Source organism: Adiantum capillus-veneris, chromosome 10 (genome assembly GCF_014529385.1).
Source record: "Adiantum capillus-veneris isolate H3 chromosome 10, ASM1452938v2, whole genome shotgun sequence".
Taxonomy (NCBI): Eukaryota; Viridiplantae; Streptophyta; class Polypodiopsida; order Polypodiales; family Pteridaceae; genus Adiantum; species Adiantum capillus-veneris.
Genome location: NC_140940.1, coordinates 100,478,650 through 100,500,017, shown reverse-complemented (window position 1 = coordinate 100,500,017; position 21,368 = coordinate 100,478,650). Strand labels below are relative to the sequence as shown.

Sequence of the window (21,368 nt, the reverse complement as noted above, 5' to 3'; positions counted from 1 at the left end):
TATTATACCAGAGAGAACCGACCTATTCCACATGGGCGACCTTGATGTAATCACACTCATGCTTCATTATTGCGGAGTTTTTTACGAGTTGCGCTCGAGGTGGATATTGATGCAAGGGGCTTCAAAGGAAGCGAAGCAGATGTTTTTTAAAAAGTGGAGAATCTGGGGAGTTGAAGGGTGTGCAGGTAGTGTGGTCAAAGGGAAGAGAAAATGTTTTTCCAAACTTCGGCAATTGCGGGCGTGGGAAAGAGAACCAGGCAAATTAACATAAAAAGTTAGCTTATCGCTAAATATTTATTTTAAAAAAACGAGTAAGACTACAGTGAAAAGAAAACGGCGCTGCATGCATGGGAAAGGAGCGCCATCTGTGTGGAGTGCATGAGAAGGCCTTAGCAAGGTGCAGGTCAAAGGGTTGGGGAAGGTTCAGTGGGTGCACGGGGAGGTCTGCATGAGCCAAGGGTTGCATGGCAGAGCCCGTCAACCTTCTGGAAGGGGCAGCTTGACAAAGAGGGGTGAGCGCTGCAGAGTAGAGGGGCCTTGCAAAGGCTGTGAGGAGTTGGAAGGGCCACGGGCTAATGTGCACGGCTACGAGCTGTTGGAATATAATAAAATATTCCAGCTGTCATGCCTCGAGAAACCAAGAGGCGTGAGTACCCATTCAAACCTCACGTCACAAGCCTATTTAACTACCCTGTAATCAATCAAGCAATGAACCCTACTAACCGCCTATCTGCGTGTGTCTCTTTCTACCTTCTCTCTCATCTCATTCTCTGTGTAACACACACACACAGTAATGTAATCTCTCTCTCCCACAATGCCTTTCCATTCTGTATCTGATAGTGGTCGTCCTCCTGGGCCATCCTGTCGACATGGTATCAATCGCCAGTTTTTTCCTGCACCCCTACTTCCTGATGGCGCCAGCCATTCTTGCTGCTGCTGCCCGAATAGAGAAACCTGCAATGAGCCAATTCTTGCTGCTGGTGCTACCCGCTTCGATGAACCCTGTTTCTCTTGCATGCAAGCACAGATGGTGCAACCACAGCCAATTTCAGCGATCACCTGCTGAATGCGAATAATGATACTGTAAATCATACATGTCCTGTGCAAGAGACTCAACTCAACTCCTCCTTTAATGCCAACTCTGAGCGCAGATATGAAGCATCATCTCTTCTTGCACATGCTCTCATTTGTTGCTTTGTGAAGGCCATTCAACATTCCTATTCAGCGCAATGCCTAATGCCATGCAAGCCTTCAAAGACCCCTAACCCTTTACATTCTGCATCCTCTAATGATGCTCCCTCAGGCAACGCAATTTGCCGGGGCTCATTTGAATATACAGAGGACGATGATGCCATCATTGAGGCATTTCTTGCTTCCACGGAAGGGGCACCTGAAGCGGCAGGTGATAAGATACCCAAAATACCCTCTGAAATGCAGTGTATCGGACCTCATTATGTTCATGTTCTTAACAAAGTTTGCGGCATTTACTTTGAAAATTCTGGGGATAGCAGTCTCAATGCTGAGCATCTTTCCAGCCCATTTCTGAAGGCTCACCATCCTGCTGGAGAAAGAGCAGATGACCATGCCATCAAGGTCTTCACTGCTGCTGAGAAGTCATGCCCAACCCATACTGTTGCCCATGCGCGCCAAGGACATGTTGCATCTTATCTTGCTCTACACATTGCTGGCCGTGATGATGATGAAATCATTGCAGCATTTGTTAATGCTTTTGTGAAACCCTGCATATTGGCGTCATTGTCTATGGAGGATTTCTCATCCGGTGCTGCAGACAACACTGTTCCTGTGCTGGCAGTCACTTCCCAGATGATTCTGGAGGACAATCAATCCCTTTTGCAGGTGAATAATCCTGCTAGCCATGCCCCTTGGCCTACTTTCGGCGTTGTCAATGACGTAGACAATCCAACTGAAGTGCCTAATTCTGCTCTTGATGACGCCAGACCCTCTTGCTGCAGCTATACATCACCTCATGATGTCTCTCTTGGCGCAGATCTCCAATACCCACCAAGCTATAGCCCTCTGCTGGCTGCCTTGCTGATAAACCAATGTAATGCTGCTGCTATTCATAATCGGCCTTGTTACAATCTGCCCCTTGCCCCCTCATCTGCAGTCCTTCAACAGCGAGCCCAATCCTTGCCATGCCTTAACTTGGAGGCAGATGATGATGACGATGAGGGTGCCATCATGAAGGATGTTATCAAAGGCTTGTCTCCTTCTTCAATGCCAACCTTGGATTCTGCAGAGACACTATCACTGATGGTAGACTATGGCCTCTATGGTAACCGTTTGCAAAGTGATGGCCTCCATGAAAATAAAGCAATACAAATTTCAAAGCTCGATGTTCTCGAGTGCTATGACGGTGTCCCCTTTTGCAAATACTGTTGTCGAGCTCCTCGCAATCGAAAACCAACCTTGTGCCACAATTTTGGAATTCAAAATCATCGACGTGATGATCCTTCCAATGGTCCAAAGCCAAAAAGTTCAGTAGTTATCTTCATCATGCTCAAATACTTGGACTCCTACCTTATCTTCTTCACCAAAAGCCAATCTGAAGCAAAATCTAAAGCACATGTTTTCAATCGAAGGGGGGATCAATTGAAGAAAATCATTCGATCTCAACATGCAGTAGAAGAACTTGATTCTCGTGCGAGAATCAAGATGAAACCTCAACATCAAACATGTCCACTTAACACCTTTATGCTTGAACCTGATTGATTGTGCAGAAAACCCAATTGAAAGCTAAAGTAAAATTTTCTTTCGTGCACCTCCATCGTTTGATGGAAACAAAAACAGAAAGCACTTTCCAGCTCATCTAAGCACTTCTCATGCACAATAAAATCTTCTCTCGGCATTCAGCTGAGGGGGGATGTTGGAATATAATAAAATATTCCAGCTGTCATGCCTCGAGAAACCAAGAGGCGTGAGTACCCATTCAAACCTCACGTCACAAGCCTATTTAACTACCCTGTAATCAATCAAGCAATGAACCCTACTAACCGCCTATCTGCGTGTGTCTCTTTCTACCTTCTCTCTCATCTCATTCTCTGTGTAACACACACACACAGTAATGTAATCTCTCTCTCCCACAATGCCTTTCCGTTCTGTATCTGATAGTGGTCGTCCTCCTGGGCCATCCTGTCGACACGAGCTACAGAGGGTTGACAGCCTGTGAGCAAGAGAGGCCATGGGCTGCAAGTTGGTAGGATGCGCCATCAAAGTTAAGCGGCAGGGGAGGCTGCTCTAGAAGGCCGCCACAAAGCTGCATGGTATTGGATGTCTTAAACGGGCCTGATGACTTCAGGAGAGGTACCATAGAGGAGATGGGAGCGTTGTAGAGCTGGAGAGGAGACCGAGTTCTACATAGGAGGGAGTCCGCCTGCTACAGGTCAGAGAGGAGGCGAGCCGAGAGCTGGCGGGCTGGTGGACGTGAGAGAGAAGCAAGTGGAAGCCGCAATCTGCTGAGTGGTGGGGCTGCGTGTAGGCCGAGATCAAGAACAACAGATTGGAGGTTGGGGCTGCCAAGGCTTGAGAAGGTCAGCTTGCAGGAGAGCCCCCATGGTCGAGAGTGGGTGGCAAGAGAGCATGGAGAAAGGCTAAAGGCAGCGCTGGGAAAGCTCAGCAAGATCGCGGGATATGCAGGGAATTTACAATCAAGGGTTCTCAAGAGCATGGGGGTTGTGCCTGTCGGGCTGCAGAGGGAATTGCGGTGCTGCAGGTAGACAGTCGGCCATTGTATGCGAAGCACATCATTGCAGAGAAGAAGCAAGATGATAATCAAAGGAGGCTCCGCATCAAGGAGTGTCAAGGAAAATCAATGTTGACAAGCAACGGAGATGGCCGACGCATCAAATGCAAGTGATTGAGCAGTAGGCCGAGCAATAGAAAGATAAAGGAGGCAGTTTTACTTATTAAATTCCATCATTGTACATGCTATCCTTGAATGGTTTCTTGCCACGTTAATTGCTCGATCTACCCCCATTTTTTATAAGAAGGTTCTCTTTGCTCTCGTGTCTAGTTGCATGTCGGTGTATCTATATGTGTGTATTGTGATGCGAGCCATTTGAATGTGAACGTGTAAGAAAAACTCATGTCTGTCACTGATGTTGGAGTATCGGGGAGTATTAACACATTTAAGGTTGCTTAGTTGTGGGTGTAATACAAGCTAGAGTTTTGGGAAGGGTGACCTATGTGTCAGTAAAGTCTGAGGTGCATCTATGTGGATGAAGGTACTCCCAAAGGGTCGGGGATGGGAGCCATGATTGTGTGCTTGGCGCCGGGATTGGCCTAGTCACAGCTGGTGGGGTATGGATTCGAACCATAGTCGTTGCTAGATTGTGAGTCTAGGTGTGTGTTTACTAGGGGATAGGGGTGCTGTGAGATCACTGGGCTATAGAGAGGCATTCACTGAGTGTGCTGGTGGTTTTCTTGTTTCCCCGTTTCCATCTTGTGGTGCCCCCACTGAGGATCCATTGATTGCTTCCTGACCGAGTGTTCATGAATCAAGATGAAGCAGGGGTTTGGTCTGGTGTTCAAAGGAGATCAAGATGCAGACGATTGGATTGAAGATTTTGAGCTATTTATGCTGACAATATTGCAGATGCCAGGTGATGAAGCAAAGCTCCAGACTCTACCTTTGGTGTTGCACGGTAAAGCAAAAGTTTGGTTCGATGGCTTAGAAGATGTGCACAAGCAGAACTCGGCCGGACTTTGCGAGCAATTTCTACAAAGGTATCGAAAGGTGGTGTCAGCTTCGAAAGCAGATGCAAATATCAAAGGCTTGCAGCAGGACATAAGTACAAATTTTGATGCTTTTGTTGATAAATTTGAAGCTTATTGGGGGGATTTTGGGGCTGCTACCCAAGCAACAAATGCGGGATATTTTAAGCTGGAAATTAGGTTTCTATCCTGCTTGCATCCCTATGTTCGTGAGAGAGTGGATTATGAAGATCCAAGTACCTTTGATGAAGCTGTCAAAGTTGCCAGAGCAAAGAGTCGAAAGATGAAGAAGAAGATGGAGGCAGGATTGCTGCAGTCAGTAACCATGACACTAGTGGACCTAGGCCCAAACAAATTGATGAGCAGCAAGAGGTAAAAGCTCCTTCTTTTATTGATATGCATTTGATCAAAGCACGTGAAGCTGATGCCCAGCGAGAGGAGATAGAACAAGTGCCAACCATGTCTCAAAAGGTGCAGAGAGGCATATTCAGACTGCCAACCAGCTTGCTTGCTCAAGATAACAAGGTGATAAAGGACTTCAAAGAAGAAGTGTTGGTTCCAGAACCAGCAACGAGGAAGGTAGCAGTGGTCCAAGAATTAGCAAGTTCAAAAGAGGAGTCCGACAGCTCCATAGCTCCAGCAACAGTTTGGATACCGATGCTACATGGGAGATAGAATCCATGTTTTCTAGGTATGAAACGTATGATTTTTTTCATGTAGATGAAGTGGAAAAAAATGTATGTGAGTTGTCTGTCAATCATTTGAAGGTAAAAGAGGAGCATAGTGCAAGTGTGGAGATGTCTTGTGTGAACAGGCCAGTCGAGCAGCCATATCTTGTGTCTGGTGGTGGTGAGTGCTTGCTAGAAGAGGTATGGTTTGATTGTGCATCCTACTTAATTGAAGAGAATTTTGTTGAGGATGACTTGCAGGAGCTAGGAAGAGAAGCTGTGGTAGGTCAAGCTGATTTATCTATGCAGGGGGTGGGGCAACCTTGCCTTGATGGGCATGTCGAGGTCCACTTTGAAGTTTTGGAGTTGGTTTGTGGCCGTGGAGAGTTAGCTCTGGCAGATGACTCTATTATGGAAACTGATGCAAGTGCAGTCTATAAGAGTGAGGCTCCATGCAATGAGAAAGGTGCCGCCAACCTTGCAGGAGATGAGGTATTTGATGAACAGGTTGAAGCTCAAGCGGGTCATACTCTTGGGTATGAAAAGTTGGCCTTGGAACAATTTACAGAGGGTTTGAATAGAGGTTTGCAAGGCAAACATGTTTGCTTGGCTATGCAGCGAGTGGAGGCAAATAGAAAGGTCTTGCTATTTTATGTGATGCTATGGATACATGTGTTATTGGAGGTTGCTTTACAGGTATTTTTGTATCAGTGGCGAGGTTTTTTTTGAAATCGACTATACTATGGAGGGTTCTGTAACAGATGACATGGTAGCGGCTTATTGTACCGGTGCTTCAAGTGATGGCAAGTATGTTTATAGTGGACACAAAGGATTATGGATGCAGGGTGACAAAGCTCCATGCTATGAAGGGCTAGAAGAGCTGGAAGGGTGGCGTGTCTATTGGCCTACAAATGCAAAGAGGGGCTTCTGCAATGTGCATACTTTACAGGTGGATGGCCACAGCCATTGTTTTATTTTTGATCCAGGTGGACTCTATGCCATGCTTGGGGGAGCTTTGAGCTTTCCAATTGACCCTGGAGGGTGATGCAGTAGCAGACAACTTTCTCTCTATCTCTATCCTATCTATATAGCCATTATACCATTTTTCTTATGCAGTCTATGTATCTATCTTATATCATACTCTCTATACAATCCTATTTTACCTAAATAATATTGTGGTTGAGCATGAATGCTGTGGTTGAGCATGAATGCTAAATAAGGGGGTGGGCAATGATGGTGCACCCAGTCTGTGTCGACCCATGGAAGTGCCAGTAGCAAGCGGTGTGGAAATTAGTAGCCTGATGGGGAAATGCTTGGGTAGGTACTAGATGCAAAGAACAAAAGATGTTATCAAGAATTGTATGCCGAATGTGTTTTTTAGCAAGTCAAGAATGGTTTTTTCGACTCAACTACTCGAAGTGCCCAAAGGCCACAACCTATCAATGTGTGCGGCTCCTGATGCTTTTTGTAGCATGTTTTTTATAGCTCTACATTTGAAACAATCAGGGACAAGGCTATTATACCAAAGAGAAACAACATGTTGCAAATGGGCGACCTTGATGTAATCACAGTCATGCTTCATTATTGCGGAGTTTTTTACGAGTTGCACTCGAGGTGGATATCAATGCAAGGGGCTTCAAAGGAAGCGAAGCAGATGTTTTTTAAAAAGTGGAGAATCTTGGGAGTTGAAGGATGTGCAGGCAGTGTGGTCAAACGGGAAAAAAAAAATGTTCATTCGAACTTCGGCAATTGCGGGCATGGAAAAGAGAACCAGGCAGCTTAACATAAAAAATTAGCTTATAGCTAAAGGTTATAAATAATAAAAAAAACGAGTTGGACTGCAGTGAAAAGAAAACGGTGCTGCATGCATGGGAAAGGAGCGCCATCTGTGTGGAGTGCATGAGAAGACCTTAGCAAGGTGCAGGGCTAAGGGTTGGGGAAGGTTCAATGGGTGCACGGGGAGGTCTGCATGAGCCGAGGGCTGCATGGCGGAGCCCGTCAACCTTCTGGAAGGGGCAACTTGACAAAGAGGAGGTGAGTGCTGCAGAGTAGAGGGGCCTTCCAAAGGCTGTGAGGAGTTGGATAATGTGCAGGGCTACGAGCTACAGGGGGTTGACAGCCTGTGAGCAGGAGAGGCCATGGTCTGCAAGTTGGTAGGATGCACCATCAAAGTTAAGCTACAGGGGAGGCTACTCTAGAAGGCCGCCACAAAGTTGCATGGTATTGGATGTCTTAAACGGGCCTGATGACTTCAGGAGCGGTATCATAGAGGAGATGGAAGCACTGTAGAGCTAGAGAGGAGACCAAGTTCTACAGAGGAGGGAGTCCGCCTGCTGGCAGGTCAGAGAGGAGGCGAGCCGAGATCTGGTGGGCTGGTGGACGTGAGAAAGAAGCAAGTGGAGACCGCCATCTGCTGAGTGGCAGGGCCACGAGTAGGCAGAGATCAAGAACGAAAGATTGGAGGTTGGGGCTGCTAAGGCTTGAGAAGGTGAGCTTGCAAGAGAGCCCCCATGGTCGAGAGTGGGTGGCGAGAGAGTGTTACCATATACATGTGGTAGTGATGTGTGTGAACACACTAGGACCGCCGGGGCATTTTTTCCCTCTTTAGGAGGTATTTCCCCCGTGCATTGTATACCCATCACTCTAGGGCTATCCATCTTTTCCATTGCACACTAAGTAATACACTCTCTATTGTGTGCCTTGAGCTTCCTTCGTCTTCTCCAAGCTGTGTGCGTTTCTTTGCAACCCTAATTCCAACAATTGGTATCAGAGCAGATTGCGTCCTCCCGGGCTTAGGCGCCAACTGCTCCAGCACACACCTGCTCACTTTCTCCGATTTCAGTGAGGTTTACAAGTTGAAACGCAAGCCGGATGCTGAGATCGATCGCCATAAGGCTCGACTTGTTGCAAAGGGTTATGCATAGCAAAAAGGCATAGATTATGAAAAGACTTTTGCTCCCACTTGTCGCATGACTACTGTGCATTTTCTGTGTGCATTGGCAGCTCATTTTGGTTGGGATGTATATCAATCAGACATCATTACTTCTTTCTTGAATGGTGACATATTTGAGGAAGTTTATGTAGCGCAGCCTCACGGTTTTGACATAAAAGGACAAGAGGAAAAAGTGTGCAGATGTACGAAGGCTTTGTATGGGTTGAAGCAATCTCCTCGTTGTTGGTATGAAAAAGCTGACACTCATTTGGTCAAACAAGGCTTTCGTAACATTCCAACAAAAAGCACACTGTATGTAAAACGTGAGGATGATGTATTTCTCATTGTGGTTCTTTATGTCGATGATTTGCTGATCACTGGACCAAATGAGAGACATATTGCTGAATTTAAGGCTGATTTGAATTCTACTTTCAAGATGAAAGATTTGGGGTTGTTGCATCATTACTTGGGTATACAGTTTAAGCAGTGTGCTGGTGGTATTACCTTGTGTCAGAGAAGTTACATAGAGACATTGCTATGTAAGTTTGGACTTGAGGATTGCAAACCTATTGCCACTCCCATGGAAACAGGTTTGAAGTTGAGTCTACATGATGCTGGCGATCCTGCTGATGTCACTCTTTACCAAACTGCTGTTGGCTGCCTCATTTATGTATGCAACACAAGGCCAGATATTCAGTTTGCAATCTCACAGGTCAGCAGATTCATGCATAGCCCAGGGTCTAAGCATTGGCAGGCTGTTAAGAGGATTTTCCACTACCTTAGTGGCACTTTACACCTTGTCTTGTTTTATCCCAAGGGAGGATCATTGCCGCCAGACTCACATGCTTTTTCGGACTCGGATTGGGCTGGTTGTTTTGACATGCGAGTGTCCACAAGTGGTTTTTATTTCATGCTTGGCAGTTCATGTATATCATGGTTGAGCAAGAAGCAATCTACTGTGGCCACTTCAAGTTGTGAGGCTGAGTACAGGGCAGTCTTCACAGCTACGGTTGAGTGTGTATGGCTCAGACGCCTTATGGCTGATTGGGGTTGGACAGGACACTGCCAACACTATCTACAATGATAGTCAGAGCGCATTGGCAGTTGCGAGGAACCCAGTTTTTCATGCTCGCATAAAGCACATTGAGGTGCATTACCACTATGTCAGGGAGAGGCTCTCAGCAGGAGAGATCAGCTTGGCTTATGTGCCAACACAGGACAACCTTGCAGATCTTTTCACAAAGGCATTGTCTCGTGAGAAGCTTGAAGCTTTTCGCAAAGCTTTGGGCTTACTCCCCTTTGTGGACTGATCATGTCCTCAGGGCATGGCACTTCCCTTTACTCATGTGCCAGCTCTCATTCACAGCATCACTCCATGGGGTATTTGTTACCATATACATATGGTAGTGATGTGTGTGAGCACACTAGGACTGCTGGGGAATTTTTTCCCTCTTTAGGAGGTTTTTTCCCCATGCATTGTATATATGCCCCATCACTCTAGGGCTATCCATCTTTTCCATTGCACACTAAGTAATACACTCTCTATTGTGTGCCTTGAGCTTCCTTCGTCTTCTCCAAGCTGTGTGTGTTTCTCTACAACCCTAATTCCAACAGAGAGCGTGGAGAAAGGTTGAAGGCAGTGCTGGGAAATCTCAGCAGGATCGAGGGATACGGAGGGAATTTACAATCAAGGGTTCTCAAGAGCATGAGGGTTGTGCCTATGGGGCTGTAGAGGGAATTGTGGTGTTGCAGGTAGACATTCGGCCATTGTATACGAATGACATCATTGCAAAGAAGAAGCAAGATGATAATCAAAGGAGGCTCTGCATCAGGGAGTATCGAGGAAAATCGATGTTGACAAGCGATGGAGATGGCTGATGCATCAAATGCAAGTGACTGAGTAGTAGGCCGAGCAATAGAAAGATAAAGGAGGCAGTTTTACTTATTAAATTCCATCATTGTACATCCTATGAATGGTTTCTTGCCATGTTAATTGCTCGATCTACCCCCATTTTTTATGAGAAATTTCTCTTTGCACTCGTGTCTAGTTGCATGTTGGCGTATCTATATGTGTGTATTGCGATGTGAGCCATTTGAATGTGAACGTGTAAGAAAAACTCATGTCTATCACACTGATGTTGGAGTATCCAGGAGTATTAACAGATTTAAGGTTGCTTAGCTGTGGATGTAATGCAAGCTAGTGTTTTGGGAAGGGTAGCCTATGTGTCAGTAAAGTCTGAGGTGGATCTATGTGGATGAAGGTACTCCCAAAGGGTTTGGGATTGGAGCCATGATTGTGTGCTTGGTGTCGGGATTGGCCTAGTCACAGCTGGTGGGGTATGGATTTGGACAATAGTCGTTGCTAGATTGTGAGTCTAGGTGTGTGTTTACTAGGGGATAGGGGTGTTGTGAGATCACTGGGGTATAGAGAGGCATTTACTGAGTGTGCTGGTGGTTTTCTCGTTTCCCCCTTTCCAACGTGCATTAAGTCTAGGTCCATATGTGACACATGCTCTGTATCCGCTTGTTTGAAGGCGTGCACATGACAATAGATAAGCTTAAGAAAAACCAAGATTTGCAGTGTTTGAGTTTGAGTGTAGATCACCTGAGCATTCTGTTAGTCCGGGATAGTCATGCATGGTCCACATTAGAATGCCTTTGATCAAAGCATTCCATCAACCTGTGTGTCGACTCATATCCACCACTTTTATGCCAATCCACAATTGTTGTAGCTCTTCCAATAGTGGACAAAGATACACATCCATATTCTTCACTTTATACCGCCCCGGCACTATCAAGCTTAGCAACAGGTGCCCCTTCTTGGTAGTCAGCCACGGGGGAATGTTGTAGTTGACAATGACAACGGGCCATACACTGTAAGATTTTGATCTCTAACCAAATGGATTTACGCCATCCATAGCCAGGCCTATGCGCAAATTTCGAGCTTCCGTGGAAAAATCCGGCCACGTATTGTCTATATGTTTCCAGGCTGTGCAATCTGCAGGAATCCGTAACACACCATCCAAAGATCTATTCTCCTTGTGTCATGATGCTAGGGCGGCCATGGACTTACATTCAAAGAAATGCTTGATGTGAGGAAGCAGAGGAAAATGTTGCAAAACCTTTGTGAAATTTTTGTTCCATGGAGATCTACCTCTTGGAATCACATTTCGGACACTTCTCCATGTTTATGTATTCCCCTCTAAAAAGAATGCAATCGTTCGGACAAGCGTGACCTGAATTGTAATCCATCCCCAAGTTTCGCAAGATCTTTCTTGCTTCCTCTCTAGAATCTGGCATCACATTATCAATTGGCAGTATGTGCTCTTTGAGCAATCTACACAAAAGAATGCGGTACACTTGAGTAAGTAATATATCATATCATTATACATCTAGAGTTTTTTATTGAAGTAAACACATTGTAATAGATCACCTGAAAAGCGTTGTGATGCTAATGTCACTCCATCCAAACTTCGCCTGCATGTTGAGAATAACCAGGAGCGCCTTTAATCTAGACACACGTGCTCCATCATAGAATGGCGTATCGGCTTCACTTTTCATATCATCATAGATAAGCCTTTCTGAATCCCTGATCGTCTCAATCATTTCATCGATCTTGGGTCAAACCGATGAAATGCTCATCTACTTCATTTCATCAATCTGCATGATCATCCTCCGAGCTGTCAGAGGCTACATCTTGTGGTCTCACATATGCTGCTTGACCAAAGCGCCTGTGAACACGTATATTGGGTTGCAAGATTGCTACCTGTTAGCCAGCATCAGAGTCCCATGAGTTATAATTGGTAACAACTCGATCTATAATAGATGAATCAAACTTGCCAAATTTGCGAACGTGCGCGCTGCAAAGAAACATGTCTTGTCCATCGCACAACATGCTTGCATTGATTACAAGGACATAAGATCCTTGTTGAGAGATAGGTGTTTTGGTTGGACGGCCCCACATCCTTGTCACTACTAATAATGAATGTAAAAACCTTACAACTTGGACAAAAATTAAATCTTCTATTGGCATCCTCCATCTTATCTCTCTCTCTCTCTCTCTCTCTCTCTCTCTCTCTCTCTCTCTCTCTCTCTCTCTCTCTCTCTCTCTGTTCACACTATAAACTACCTCACATTCTCTAGTCATGTCTGATCCCCGCACACCTCGGTCTAGAGGTGCACGGAGATCAGAACCACCGGGTTATAATCTCGTCTTTATTGGACAATGCCTATATTTGTGGGCATGAGAAATCTACACACCCACGTCAACATGATAGTGCATTTAGTGGACAAAACTCCTTTGCCTCTTCTCTAGCTATAGCAATTCACAGCATCTTGACATCTCTTCACAGCAGATCCTTGTTGGAGGGATTACTTTGCACGTTACATGTTGGTTTCCAATCTGAGTATCATGCCGTTGAAAGCTTTCCAACTTAAGGTCGCATCCGTAGAGAGGAAGAGAGGGATCACCATTCACCTAACTCTAAAATTTTTTCGTAATCCCAAAGGTAGACTTTAATATAAAAACTAAATCCAAAATCTAATCTTAAATCTAACCTAATTGAACATATGGTGATTCTGAGCTAATTGAACGTGGTTAGTGGGTGAGTTAATAGGTGTCAGATTCTGATGGGAATATACATATTGTTGTGTAACTAGTGTTTGCTCTTTGGGCAATTAAAGCCTTCATTGACATGCCCTAAAATCTAACCTAAATCTGATCTAATTTAATCTAGTCTTAATTCAAACATAAATCTAGATCTAATCTAATCGATCTTAAACTCAACATAAACCTAAATCTAATCTAATCTTAAATCTAACCTAAACCTAAATGTAATCTAACTTAAATCTAAATCTAATCTAATCTTAAATCTAAATCTAATCTAATCTTAAACTCAACATAAACATAAATCTAATCCAATCTTAAATCTTAAACCTACATGTAATCTAACTTAAATCTAACCTAGCTAATCTTAAATCTTGCCCTTTTTTTAAATCTAACATAATCTTAAACTCAACATAAACATAAATCTAACCTAAACCTAGATGTAATCTAACCTAATCTTAAATCTAATTTAAATTTTAACATAATCCTAAATCTAACCTAATTTTAAATTTAACATAAATTTTAAATATAAGTTAAATGTAATCTAATTTAATCTTAGATCTTAATCTAACCTCATTTTAATTAAATGTAATTTTAAATCTAACCCAACCCTAAATCTTAATATAACATTTCGTTTCATATTTTCTCTACTTTTTATCTCTCTCTCTCTCTCTCTCTCTCTCTCTCTCTCTCTCTTTGTTTTCTCCCCTTACCTCTCTCTTTCCATCTTCTCCCCCTCTCTTTTTCTTTGGTCTCTCTCTCTCTCTCTCTCTCTCTCTCTCTCTCTCTCTCTCTCTCTCTCTCTCTCTCTGTGTGTGTGTTATTGGTGTCAAAAATTATAACACAAACTACCACCATAACAAAGATCTAATATCAAGTTTGAGCCTTTTATTTATGCTAATGTTTACATCTTTTAATTCTAGAAAAAATTGGACAGCATCTCCTTTGTAAATTGGATCAGTTTTCAAAAGTCCAGTCTACTACCATCTCTTCCGAGACCCCCACTTGAGGATTAAGGCTCTTTTAATTTGAATGAATTTCAATGTAGAACATTTGTGTTAAAAATTATGTACTTATCCAAGAGCATCAAAAAGTACTTTGTAACTGTGAAGTTAGCACTATATACTTACCTTCATCAGAAGTGATTTCCTGCATACAAATATAGAAGTACATATCTATAAGGCCATTTAGCTAGGTGGATGTTTAAAGTTGGACCTCATATTACTTACATACAGATTGTATTTCAAAAGTTCCAGCCATTACCACTTCCTCAAAAATCTTTACCAGACCCATAAGCCTATTTATATAATTTGATTGAGCTCGAAAGATCGATAATATCTTAAACTATTAAGTAAAAATCCAAAAATAACCTAATCCGTGTAAACTAGATCTGAGTGTCGAGCTAGAATCCATGGAGGTAGCCCAATGGAAGTTATATGCACCAATAAGGCTAATGCTTAATTTCTTCTGTAAAGTCAGCCTATAAAGTCTGTAATCATTATTCTACACTATGTATGCAAACATTTCGGCAGCATTTCCTTTGTATATGCTCAGTCATTTCAAAAATCCAGTCCATGCCATCTCCCATGAGACCCTCACATGAGGTTGTATGCAACAAATAGTGATACTCATTTTCCCAGACAAAAAGGGTTTAAGAACTTCTGTCACAATGGATTAAGAACTCGCATTTGTTACCATTACCAGTTCAGCACCCATCATAGTACTTATTGAAATTCTTCCTTGCAAAGAACATCATGCAAAAAATTCAAACGATAAGCCTACAAAGTCTGTAAAAGTCATTGTGCATCTGTCTATGCACAATGCTATAGTATGCCAAAAAACTGAACCAAATCAAAACCGAAGCAGAGATCGTATCAAGTGCAATAGGTTCAATTAAAAGACCAGAATTTCCATATATTAAAAAACTAAAATTCTTGAGTAGGTGCAATTGCACCTACCTGTATGTCGACTGCACGAGCAAATCAAGCCAATGAGCACTCATGTTTGCCACAGTATGTCCACCACATTGCTACTTGATTGTGTTCATCCGCGGTCTGTCCATAATCTTGCAAGGAATGTCCATCATATGCAAGCAAAGCACCAGGGTATGGCGAATCGGAAAAGACACACTTCTATCATGTATATGTGTGTGTGCGCGCGTGTGTGTGTGTGTATTGGAGGAAGCATAGGGAGGGAGGGATTGCTCCACTCTGTATGTGCGGATCCGGATACTACCGGTCCCTGTGTGTGTGTATGTGAGTGTGTGCGTACCCGCTAGAGCAAGAGAGAGATATAGAGCCTGTGTGCTCGTGTGTGTATGAGCGGAGAAAGATAGGTTTGCATTTTGAGAGAGAGAGAGAGAGAGAGAGAGAGAGAGAGAGAGAGACCGCTTATCTGCGAGAACCAATCAGCAGGGGCACTGTAATTGTGCCTGCTCAACTTCCAGTGTGTGTGTGTGTGTGTGTGTGTGTGTGTGTGTGTGTGTGTGTGTGTGTGTGTGTGTGTGTGTGTGTGTGTGTGTGTGTGTGTGTGTGTGTGTGTGTGTGTGTGTGTGTGTGTGTGTGTGTTGCCCTATCATGTAAAGCATTTAGAATTGAATGCCAAAATGGGCTTTTCGTTAAAACTAGCCCATGCCAGCTATACCACTAGCTTAGGATGTAATCACCAGATTATGAGTGAGGTAGTGAGGTAATATTTTTAAGATGTATAATGCGTGCAACAAACCACACAGAGTGAGTGGGTGGGTGGTTAGCCGTAATTGCTCGCTTCAAAGTACGTGTGATCTGGGTTTAGCAGATCTGGGCGTCTATCACTGAGAAGGCCGGGCAACACCAGGTTGTACCGCCAAACCAAGGGATCCCACAAGGACTTCCAGAATGCCGTCATAGCGTAGATATAGGAATCAACACTGTCAACCCGTAGAGTGAGACAAAGGTAGTGACTGAAGAAGGGCCGAAATAAAGAATAGTATCTATAATTAATATACAAGGGTGTGTGTGGGTGTGGTATACATCTTGTAGAAATTTGGTACCATGAGCAATTACATGTGGTCTTCTCTAGAGACTCGGTGAAATTTTTCTAGAGAATAGCAGCTCTAAGTTGCCACACCAAAAAGGGAAGCTGTCAGCCAAGGGTTAGCCAACGACTTGTCAGCTAGATATGTGTGTGTGTGTGTGTGTGTGTGTGTGTGTGTGTGTGTGTGTGTGTGTGTGGCCCTCCCCCATCCTAGAGGAGAGATCCACTTGGTGGAGGATGGTCCACCAAGTGGACCAATCCCCCACCAATTGTAGTAATTGCTTCCTAAAAATTTCCATGCTTTATAGCTCAGTCACTTGTACGGTGTTAGCAAGGTTTAGATGCGAGATTACTCATTTGTAATGTGTTTGAACACAACTTAGATGTAAGTACACCCAATTGTTATATGATAAAGGGGTCCTCCAAGGAGGAGAGTAAGGTATTATGAAATCTACATACCTGATGTCTCATGATTTTGATGATGTCACTCCAAATTTGTGGAATATGTCGTGACGTTGGTTACTGTACAATACTCCGATCCTGCAAGAGAACTTGAAAATCCACCCTGCTCAAGGGTGGTCAATGCTAACAGTATATGGATTATATGTAAACATGTAGGCGCTTGACCAATTTAGGAGTTGAGAGCCCCGACCCATCCCTTTGGATTGGGTGGATCATGCTAATAATAATGTAACTTGTATTAAAGAGTAGGCAATCCAATTCTTAAGGTATAAATACCCATATCCTGACAAAAACCGTTTGATTGAAGTCAGGATAAATTGGAGTAGCTATATTATTATCTGATATATTATCTAATCCCAATTGCTAAGTATGGCACTAGTCCGACCAAAGACTAGTAGGGAAATTGTATGTGTGTGTTTGAGTATGAAAAATCCCCTCATAATTGAACCATACTTAAACAATTGTGTTAGATAATATATTAAATAACAATATTTTAAAACAAGATGTCATAAATCATTTCATATACACCAATACAACCTTCTGTATCTAATGGATAATACAATCATTTAGATCAAAAATTTGATCTTTGATCACTACAATATAATATCTGTATCCTATGTGCCCATCGAGCTTCCACTACATCTACATGTAGAAGGATCCAACTGGTACATTGGACGATCTTCCGTTACTGCTGCAGTTTTTGTTGTAATCCCAAGGAAAGAATCTATTACCTGCCACCATGCAAGAAACACAAGCCTGTCAGAACTAGCATTACTTGGGAAGACAGGTGTCAACGACTCCCTCCCCTTGTTATTGGTGTCAAAAATTACAACACAAACTACTACCATAACAAAGATCTAATATCAAGTTTGAGCCTTTTATTTATGCTAATGTTTACATCTTTTAATTCTAGAAAAAATTGGACAGCATCTCCTTTGTAAATTGGATCAATTTTCAAAAGTCCAGTCTACTACCATCTCTTCCAAGACCCCCACTTGAGGATTAAGGCTCTTTTAATTTGAATGAATTTCAAAGTAAAACATTTGTGTTAAAAATTATGTACTTATCCAAGAGCATCAAAAAGTACTTTGTAACTATGAAGTTAGCACTATATACTTACCTTCATCAAAAGTAATTTCCTGCATACAAATATAGAAGTACATATCTATAAGGCCATTTAGCTAGGTGGATGTTTAAAGTTGGACAGCATATTACTTACATACAGATTGTATTTCAAAAGTTCCAGCCATTACCACTTCCTCAAAAATTTTTACCAGACCCATAAGCCTATTTATATAATTTGATTGAGCTCGAAGGATCGATAATATCTTAAACTATTAAGTAAAAATCCAAAAATAACCTAATCCGTGTAAACTAGATCTGAGTGTCGAGCTAGAATCCATGGAGGTAGCCCAATGGAAGTTGTATGCACCAATAAGGCTAATGCTTAATTTCTTCTGTAAAGTCAGCCTATAAAGTTTGCAATCATTATTCTACACTATGTATGCAAAAATTTCGGCAGCATTTCCTTTGTATATGCTCAGTCATTTCAAAAATCCAGTCCATGCCATCTCCAATGAGACCCTCACATGAGGTTGTATGCAACAAATAGTGATACTCATTTTCCCAGACAAAAAGGGTTTAAGAACATCTGTCACAATGGATTCAGAACTTGCATTTGTTACCATTACCAGTTCAGCACCCATCATAGTACTTACTTGTAGAGTCAGGTATCGGGCTTGTTGGTCCAATAGGAAAAGGGTAAGAGTGATCGCCGATGAGAGGCGCACTCTTACTAGAAAATTCAAGGGATTAGTTCGCTAAGCATGGGCGCCCAAGTGTGAATGGGGTGAACTCATATAAAAGTCAACTAAACCTAAAATTCACTCATTCTCTCATTTGTGCAATTGAAGAGTGCTCTTGCTCCATCTCCATCTTCTTCTTCTTCATCTCCTTGTGTGTGTGTGTGTGTGTGTATGTGTGTGTGTGTGTGTGTGTGTGAGAGAGAGAGAGAGAGAGAGTGTGTGTGTGTGTGCGATCGAGCATTGTGGCGGCACGACGGCGGCGAGGCGGTTGAGCGTGGCATAGCGGCGTCTCCCTCTTCTTCGCGGCGAGGAATCCTCCACGAAGCAAGCGTAGAGCGGTGAGTGACACACCATCATCATCTTTGAGCTTACTAGTTTAGGCTCGTTGTAAGCTTGGAGCCATTTGTGGCTCGCACATGGTGTATTGGCAAGTTCCTTGCATTGACACGTGCGACATACGCGCACATTTTTGGCGACGTTGCCGGGGAATGCCATACACGAATCTTGAATGGCACTCTGTGCTTCTTTTGTGGTGCAATTTCAATTGTAGGAAAGGTAAGGAAGGAGGGTGTGTGTGTTGAGAAGAAGGATTTTGTGTTATACTGTGTATTTTTTTTGTTAATGGATTTTTCAAAGGTACTGTGTTTATTCTCTGTGTGTTAAGGTTGTTAGTTTTCTTTGTTAATGGAGTTTTCAAAGGTACTGTGTTTATTCTCTGTGTATTAAGGTTGTTAGTTTACTGTGTACAGTAAGTAGGAAGTAGATCTATGAGAGCTAATAGAGTGTGTTAGTGTGTAACAGTAGGTGTATTACTTAGAAGTAGGTAGATAGAGTGTGTGTGTGTGTGCTCTCGTGTAGGCCGCCGCGACCTTATCCTTTTTTCTTCTTTTTTTTAAATTAAAAATATTTTCTTTTTAAATTAAAAACATTTTAAAAAAAATTAAAGGTAGGACCGGGATCGGGAATATCTCCCAGACCCAAGCTCAGACCCAAGCCCAAGCTCACGCTCAGGCCTAGGCCTCATTCGCCTTTTAAAATTACGAATTTTAGCTTTACACGTAGCTAAAAATCGATTTTTTGAGGACCAACGGAACTTCAGATGCCTGAAAATTGTGTTGTAAAGCACACGGCAACCCTCTAAGTGATACGCTCGTTATGAGCTATCACACACTTTAATCAAAAAAATCAAACATTAAAAACGTAAAAAACACGAGTGAAAACGGACGCTTAAAAAAGATAAGCGGTTAACCTTCGAGGTTATTCACCGACACTTGTAGGGTGCCAAAGGCACATGCATCTGCGCTCTGGTCATGTGCTAGAGACAGAGCAACTAGAGAGAATTTTGACTTACGCGAGTTCTCAATATCCACCAACTTTAGGTTCCGGGCCCTCGGCGGAGACCCAAGGTAGTACAAACCAAGACCCGAACATAGCGGCTAGTGACTCTTCCTCTGACTACAACGTCATGGAGGGTTTCCCAATGTCTAACCCCGATAGCTCAAGTCAATACATGCATGCCATGGGCCCGCGGTCCGGGCCGAGCGTGCTTAGCCGCCTGAAGGACACTCGCTCCGAACATGGACACTCGCTCCGAACATGGAGCTAATGATGTAAATGAGGGGGGTGGGGAAGTAAATTCTCCATTCGTGACCAACATAGATCCTATACCGTTAGAGAATGTACACGTGAATAGAGACACTCGCTCCGAACATGGAGCTAATGATGTAAATGAGGGGGGTGGGGAAGTAAATTCTCCATTCGTGACCAACATAGATCCTATACCGTTAGAGAATGTACACGTGAATACTTCATTCACTGCACCTCTGGACTCTTCAGAGTTATTTCCCTCCGAGGTCATATTGCTCGATGGTAGAAGCCTTGCCGAAGTGCAAGAGGTCGAGCGATATATCCTTGCAGCGAGGGAAAAGGAAGTCGAGAGCTTACGTAAGGTGGAGCAATGAAGAGAGTTAAAAGCGAAAGCCCCTATGTCAATATCCTTGCTAAGAGAGCAATTGAGTGCTCCTGACTTAGCAACCGCTAAGGGCCAACCCCTAGAAAGCAACATTGCACCTAGCACCTCAATCCTAGATGGAGTGTTCCTAAATGAGAACTGGGAGTACGAACTACAAATAAAAACTCTGATCGACCTATACACAGGTCACACATATCACGTGGGTTGGTTAGATGTCCTACAATCCACAATGGGCGTTACTAGTGTGGAGGATCAACAACAAAGAGTTTGTGAGGTCATCCATAGGGTCATTGAGTTAGAGAGACATAACAAGGGGATCAACATGCCTTCAATGGGTCTCATGAGATTCTTAGATACAGGAAAGGCTAAACAACCGACCTTATCGCAAATGGAGACTCCCTCGGTAAGTCCGATGGATCCTCCATATGTTGTTTCGCCAGGGGTCTCAGTGCAATCTGAGCCCACAAGTGATAGCTTTACCTTTCCAAGTCTAGCTCATCTTTCCCTTGATGACACCACGGCTACCATGCCTACCCCAATGATGGGCATGCCAAGAAACATGCCATGGACCTCATTTGTTAGTAAAGCACCGCTACATGGTAGTTCAATGCCTGCAATAGTACTTACAAGTGTGTACCAATCGTATGCACCTATGGGTCATCGCACTCATGTAGTCCCTACCCCTCCCATTATTTCAACTACCCATGCTCCACAACCACAACACCCAAGTTCTTATTTCCATGGGACTATACCGGCTAGCATTAGCATGTCACATCCGACCTCTGCTATGCCTAGGGCCACACATATGAACTTTGGACCACCACATGGCACAACATCGTACCCAACGTGGAGCCCAAGGGCTTCCTATGCACCAAGACAAATGCCAATATCTACTCCACATGTAGTCTCTGGAGCACCTCCACCCACGGTGCCTGCTCACTTAGTGACTTGGCAACATTTGCTCAAGCTATTGGTCGATCTATTGCTGAGAATATGCGTAACGTGCCTTATAGAGAGCTTAGAAGTAAGGCAGTACAAATAGCCAAGCTTACACAAAAATTTAGTGGAGACGAGGATGTGAGAAAGCATATCGAAGTGTTTGAACAAATATGCGATTCTCTAGGAGAACACAATGACCTACATAAGAGCAATGCCTTAAGCCTAACCTTAAGTG

General features: G+C 43.4%; 1 protein-coding gene across 1 annotated transcript; it reads left to right on the top strand.

Annotated features, from left to right (window-relative positions):
- The first annotated feature begins 1,004 nt into the window (after positions 1–1,004).
- Positions 1,005–4,040, top strand: LOC147449345 (uncharacterized). Its single transcript, XM_086521806.1, has one exon. It carries the CDS (start codon positions 1,237–1,239, stop codon positions 2,731–2,733), a length of 1,497 nt encoding a protein of 498 aa, XP_086377932.1. The 5' UTR covers positions 1,005–1,236; the 3' UTR covers positions 2,734–4,040.
- Positions 4,041–21,368: the final 17,328 nt, after the last annotated feature.

Excerpts from the sequence above, each read along its gene's own strand:
- LOC147449345 (XM_086521806.1), top strand. The coding sequence starts at position 1,237 with ATGCCATGCAAGCCTTCAAAGACCCCTAACCCTTTACATTCTGCATCC.